Below are 5,880 nucleotides of genomic sequence, written 5' to 3'. Positions count from 1 at the left end.
GACATTTGGGCTCTTTCCATATTTTGGCTATTGTCAATAGCACTGCTATAAACATGGGGGTGCATGTGTCCCTTTGAAACAGCACACGTCTATCCCGTGGATAAATGCTTACTAGCACAATTGCTGGGTCATAGCATAGTTCTATTTTTAGTTTTTTGAGGAACCTCCATACTGTTTTCCAGAGTGGCTACACCAGCTTGCATTCCCATGTGTTTTCTTTTCATTTTGATCCTCCCCTAAATGCCAAGAAGGCAGCTGCTAGGAAGGAGAACTCTCTAAGAAATGTTCTAAATATAGAACATTTTCTAATCTGAAAGATCTGCTGTCTGCTAATGGCCAGTGGGATCACCATTAATATATTTATTCTAATCGTGACTCAATCCAAGAAGCATCTTTATGAAAGGACTCAGCGACAACTTTCCAGGATTAGAATAAGTCTCTACCATGGATGCAAGGATGTTTCTGGAGAGGGTATGGATGAAGATGTCCCCATGATCCAAAGTTTACTCCTGAAAAGAGTCTAAGAAAACAAAGACCTTTGCGCAACATCCTAATAACAAGTGTGCCAGGATGCCCACATGGAGCTCCAGGCTCTTATGATCTGGCCTTGGTCCCCAGGGAGACTCTGCTGCTGTACTGTATTTGGAGCCTGTCACCAGGGATGCCCAGGGATCCAGGCAAGGGCTGAGACCCCACCTCATGATGGGGAGAGGAAAAGCCACTGAGCAGAGGGGCGTGTGGGATGGAAGACAAGGCTGGGTCCATTTGGAACATGCAGTCTGCCATAGTCAGTCTCTGAACATCCCCTAGAAAGGACTGTTTGTAAAAGTCATCTTGCTTCACCATGACAGGCTCGCTCAGACTGCTGTCCACACCATCCTGGGAGTTCAGCCCAAGACTCTGAGAAATGTGCAGGTGCCGATGGGACAGAAAGCGGGTAGATCTGACTGATGTGTGAACAATTCAGCAGATATTAGAAGCTTCTGTAATTTACAAGCCATTCATATTTATTTAAAAATTGGAAAATCACAAACCATCTTTCATAAAATTATTTTGAGGAGCACTTGGGTGGCCCAGTCGGTTGAGAAATAGACTCTTGATTTTGGCTCGGGTCATGGTTTCAAGTTCATGAGATTGAGTCTCATGTCAGGCTGTGCACTGACAGTGTGGGGCCTGCTTGGGATTGTCTCTCTCCCTCTTTCTCTGAGTTTTCCACTGCTTGTCCTTTCTGTTTTTCAAAATAAATAAATAAACTTAAAAATCCTACTTCTAAGAGAAGCTTATAGACATGAAATAAATAAAGCAGAAAACAAATTTTGACTCCTCTCTAAGTCTTGCATGTATTATAAAGTAATTACCAGTGTTTCCTACATTCCATAGACCTTTATAATTTCTATCAAAACAAATTGCAAGGGAAGCAAATGATTCAGAAATTAGAAAGTGGAATTTGGACAAGTGTGTGTGTACCTACAACACTTGGTTCTTTTAGGAGCAAAGGACTCAGAAGAGTGAAGAAATCTCCATTCCAGCAGCGCATATATTTCAATCATTATCACTAAAGCTTAGAGATCACACACTATTCAAGTCCTTCTTTTTTGTTCCAACATTTTAAGGTGGAGGAAAACATTAATGGTAGTTAGGCCACGTTTGTGGGCTTCTCTAAAGAAATTAAAATCCTAAACTGTCAGCTCACAGAGCCCAACGAGGGGCTCAATCCCTCAAAACATGAGATCATGACCTCAGTTGAAATCAAGAGTTGGACACTCAACCAATGGAGCCACCCAGGCACCACTGCAGTTGTTTTACTTTTAAAAAGTAAAATTTATACATTTTTAAAAGAAACTTGAAAATTCAAAAGTTACCACACTAGTCACTCATACAAAAGTATTTACAGCAGTAATGAGTGAAGTGGTAACATTCACAGTGAAAAATGTCACACAATCAAATCACAACTTGGTTTTTAAATGATTCAAGTGTTTCACCCCACACAGCAGGGTGTGGTAGGCTTGAAAATAAAACCCATTTTCTGGATAATTTGTTGCCAGTCAAGGTCTTCTTTACACCATCATCTCACACGATAGGAAAGCTGGCCATGGTGGCGATTCCACAGTGGTTGTCCCGGTCCTTGGCCATGAGTATGTAGCCATGTTTGCCCCAATTTGCACCCCAGCTGAAAAAAATGGGTTTTTTCATTTATTACAGAGGAAGAAACATTTCTCTTTATGGACAATAACACCTGATACTCAGCAGTGCCCCAGAGGCCAGGACAGATTCAGGATGAATCAAGAGAGGCCATCCTTGTTCATGGTTGAGTTCCAACCCAGCAGAGAAATCTATCCCCAAAACTTTCACAAAACTGCAAAATGAGAAATAGGAAAAGGAAAGTCTTGGGTCAGATGTGTTTCGGATGCAGTACTACTCAAACTATAGCAGGACCCTTGCAAGCTTGAAAGAGTAGCTTAATGCCATAAAATGAATATGTCTCTGTTCCCGCTAAGTGGGGCAAACACTTCTGGGGTCTCAGAAGTGGGCTCAAGGGTTTGATGATCTATATCCAAACACTGATTGCAAAAAGGATTTCCTTCTCAATTCCAAAAACAAATATTTTTGGCTTTTTATACCTGTTCTTGACAATCCAGTATTTTTTGTTATCCGATTCTTCTCCTTCAAAGCCATAGCCAACCACCAGAACACCGTGATTCAGGTGTTTATTGCTGCACTTTGGATCATAATAAATGCCTGGAAAAGTAAATTCAGTTCCAAGGTGGGACATCAAAGCGACATGATAACATCTAACAATAACTGAGTCACCGCAGTAAAGGAGGCATCTCAAAATTCAGGTGGGATATAAATCCAATAAGACTTAGAAATAAGTTCTTTTTGTTTAGCAAGGCTGGGGATTTAGGCTCTCATGCACAGCATCACACACACATCATCACAAGCTCTTTTGTAAAGAACAGTCAAGGGGATGGAAGAACACTCGCTGAAACTTTGTCATTCTATTCTACCATGTCAGCATTGGGAAGCAGCAGAAAAACACACAATCACTTGAGCCAAGGGGTTCTTTCCAGTGTCCATTTCACTAGTAAAACTCTTTGGAAATCTTCCAGGTCTAACAGGTGGGAAGAACTAAAGTAAGTTAAACTATACCAATCAAATTATGTAGCCATTTGAATATATTTATGAAGTGCTTGAAAGCAGGGGAATTTGGGTGAAGTCATGTCAACATGCTGAACAACAGGCACAAAATCACATGTGCTGAAGGAACAACTACGTGAAATCCATACCCTCCTGATCTGTACACAGCAAAGGGTCTATCTTGCCTTATATGATGGTGGTTCCCCATTTGTCCTGCCTACTTTTCTACGTAGACACATGCTGACCTTTTTTATAGAACTGGAAGGAATTCAGGCTTGCATCTACAGCAGCAGAGACAGGCCCCACAGTTGCCACTGTGGTCATTAGGCCATCCTCCTTGTTTACGACACTCCAGAAGGCAGTCACGTTGGCAACAGAATTCTCAGGCTTGTATTTGCAGGATTCGTTCTTTCAAAGGTAAAGGGGGAGAGACTTGATCACTACCATCCACCTCCAGGGGAACAGGAGTGCAAGACTGTTTGCAACTGAATGATTTCCAAGTCAAGTTTGTTATAAAGCATCTCAGGACATAAAATGGGTTTGACCAATTTGACAATAAATTTCATATATTGAAAAAATAAAAAATAAATAAAATGGGTTTGATTGTTTTGAAGTTGAAAAATTAGCAGTGTCTATCCAATGAGACACTCTTTGGGTCTACTCATTCATAAAGTTTTCACTCTGGAGACCTGTACTGTATATAAGATGGTGTTCGTGACACCGTGTAACATAGTTGTAGGAACAGGTATATGGTAATGAGGTGATCAGAGAGCTGTGCTAGTAGGCTAATACATTTTAATGGCAGTTCTGACCATTTGCAGGTATAGAGTCAACAATCACATACAAGAATTCTAAATACAGGATCTGTTTCTACTGAAATGCTCAACTTTGATAGAAGATAAGGAACTCCACTTACCCGTGCATGATATGGATAGGATTCCTCTGAGTCCAGTCCCCCATTGTCCTTAACATACTGGAAGGCTTTATCCATTAGGCCACCATGGCAGCCCTTATTGCCATGAGACCAAGAGCAGTCCACCAGGTTCTGCGCACTCAATGAAACAAGTTTGCCAGTTTTCCGGAACATCTGTCCTTCAAGGGCACCAGTTGCACTAAAAGCCCAACAAGAATGACAGTCTCCCTGAAAACAAAACGCAAAAGCTCTGAGCCTACAAAATAAATTGCAAGACTTTGACAACAGCCCATAAATCTTAAAACTCTTCTAAAACATAATAAACTGCATATTGTGCCTCAATTTCCAAAGCAACAACACTGATTCCTTTTGGCTTTACTCTTGAGAGGGATCTGCTGAATACTGTCCCACCTGATTCTTCACGGGAGTCACATAGCCTTTCTCTCTCCAGTCCACAGATGAAGGGATCTCAGCAAAGAGAGGTGCTTGGAACACTTTCCCCTTTTTGTGTTTCTGGATTTTAAGGTCATTCAACACCTGCTTGAATTCTTCACTGGTCTTCAAGGAAAAGGAAACAGAATGTTGGCAAGCATGAGATGTTTTGAAAAAGTACTTAGAGGAAGCATGAAACATTCAGCAATCCGTGTCACACTCACCATGTCACCAAAACCATTCATTGCCATTGTGAAGCTGTGTTTCCCTTGGCTGTGTTCCAGATTGTGCTGTTCAATCATTTGCATATTCCTCTCCCACACTGCTCTCCTCTGTCCTTCTTCATCCTGGAGACAAACATATAACTTACCATCTTTGTTCCATTTAAAATCTACTGCCCTGGGACGTGTGGGTTCCTCAGTCAGTTAAGCATCCAACTCGGGCTCAGGACATGATCTCGTGGTCTGGGGTTTGAGCCCAGTGTCAGGCTCTGTGCTGACAGCTCAGAGCCTGGAGCCTGTTTAGGTTTCTGCATCTTCCTCTCTCTCTGTTCCTCCTCAGCTCAATTTCTGTCTCTTCCTCTCAAAAATAAATAAATGTGAAAAAAAAAATAAAAAAAACCTAATGACCTACACCTAGTGGATGTGCTTACAGAAAGGAGGATATCCCACACAACCAGGGATGGCCTGAGGCTTCTGGGAACTGTTCTCCAGCAACCACACAGCAGGACATATGCCCATGTTGTGCACAGTCCCAGTGCCCTGTTTACTGCCTAGGTAAGAATAGCCTCAAGAAGCTACTCCCTGCTATGAACTCCCACCAGCATGGAATGTTCTCTGCAAGGGTCCCTCTGGGAAGTTTAAATGTTACCAACCATGCTATATAGTTTCCCGTGTGTTGCCTTCCACTGGGACCATTGTTCATCTAAGCTCTGATTGACTTGTGGAGCAGCTGATGCTATTCCCAGGCAAAGGGTAGCCAGGAAGAAGGAAGGATGCATGTTTGAAAACCTAGGAAAGGAAAAAAAATGAGTGTCTGATTAGATCAAACCACCTAAAAAACCATTCTTCCTTCTGAGATGTTAGAGCCACTGAAGTAGAGCAAAAAGATTGAATTTATCCTCCTGAGTGTTTACACAGGCGTGGAGGAAGGCTGAGGATGTGGGACGTGCAGTGCTCCCACTCCCTGCCCTGTGACATGCCTACTGGTTCCAAAGCATGTAAATGGCAGTGCAGGGAGTGAGGAGTCTTGAGTCCTGGTGTGTGGGGGCAAGCTGCCATGTCTGGAGGGGTCAGGTCCTCAAAGAGAGCCTCCTGGAAGCCCCAAACCCCCGACCCCCAAGGCAGCTGTCCCCAGTGTTTTCCGAGGTGGCCCACCCTTCGTGCCAGTTCTGGGGA

The 5,880-nt window shown here is 42.8% G+C and overlaps 1 protein-coding gene across 1 annotated transcript; it reads right to left on the bottom strand.

Annotated features, from left to right (window-relative positions):
• Nucleotides 1–1,156: 1,156 nt before the first annotated feature.
• Nucleotides 1,157–5,485, bottom strand: LOC101082639 (procathepsin L-like). The gene is made up of 7 exons (XM_023249692.2): nt 5,358–5,485; nt 4,708–4,830; nt 4,463–4,609; nt 4,055–4,279; nt 3,384–3,546; nt 2,622–2,739; nt 1,157–2,170 (listed from the first exon to the last, which is right to left on the bottom strand). Exons 1-7 carry the CDS (start codon nt 5,481–5,483, stop codon nt 2,071–2,073), a joined length of 1,002 nt encoding a protein of 333 aa, XP_023105460.1. The 5' UTR covers nt 5,484–5,485; the 3' UTR covers nt 1,157–2,070.
• Nucleotides 5,486–5,880: the final 395 nt, after the last annotated feature.

The sequence above is a fragment of the Felis catus genome, chromosome D4 (genome assembly GCF_018350175.1).
Source record: "Felis catus isolate Fca126 chromosome D4, F.catus_Fca126_mat1.0, whole genome shotgun sequence".
In the NCBI taxonomy this organism is placed as follows: domain Eukaryota; kingdom Metazoa; phylum Chordata; class Mammalia; order Carnivora; family Felidae; genus Felis; species Felis catus.
The sequence above is the reverse complement of the archived record's forward strand: the minus strand, read 5'-3'. Positions and strand labels throughout refer to the sequence as shown.

Coding starts and splice junctions, on each gene's coding strand:
- LOC101082639 (XM_023249692.2), bottom strand. CDS start 5,483: ATGCATCCTTCCTTCTTCCTGGCTACCCTTTGCCTGGGAATAGCATCA. Junction 4,831..5,357: donor ACGGGAAACTATATAGCATG/GTTGGTAACATT, acceptor GTTTGTCTCCAG/GATGAAGAAGGACAGAGGAG. Junction 3,547..4,054: donor CCTATCCATATCATGCACGG/GTAAGTGGAGTT, acceptor TACCTTTGAAAG/AACGAATCCTGCAAATACAA.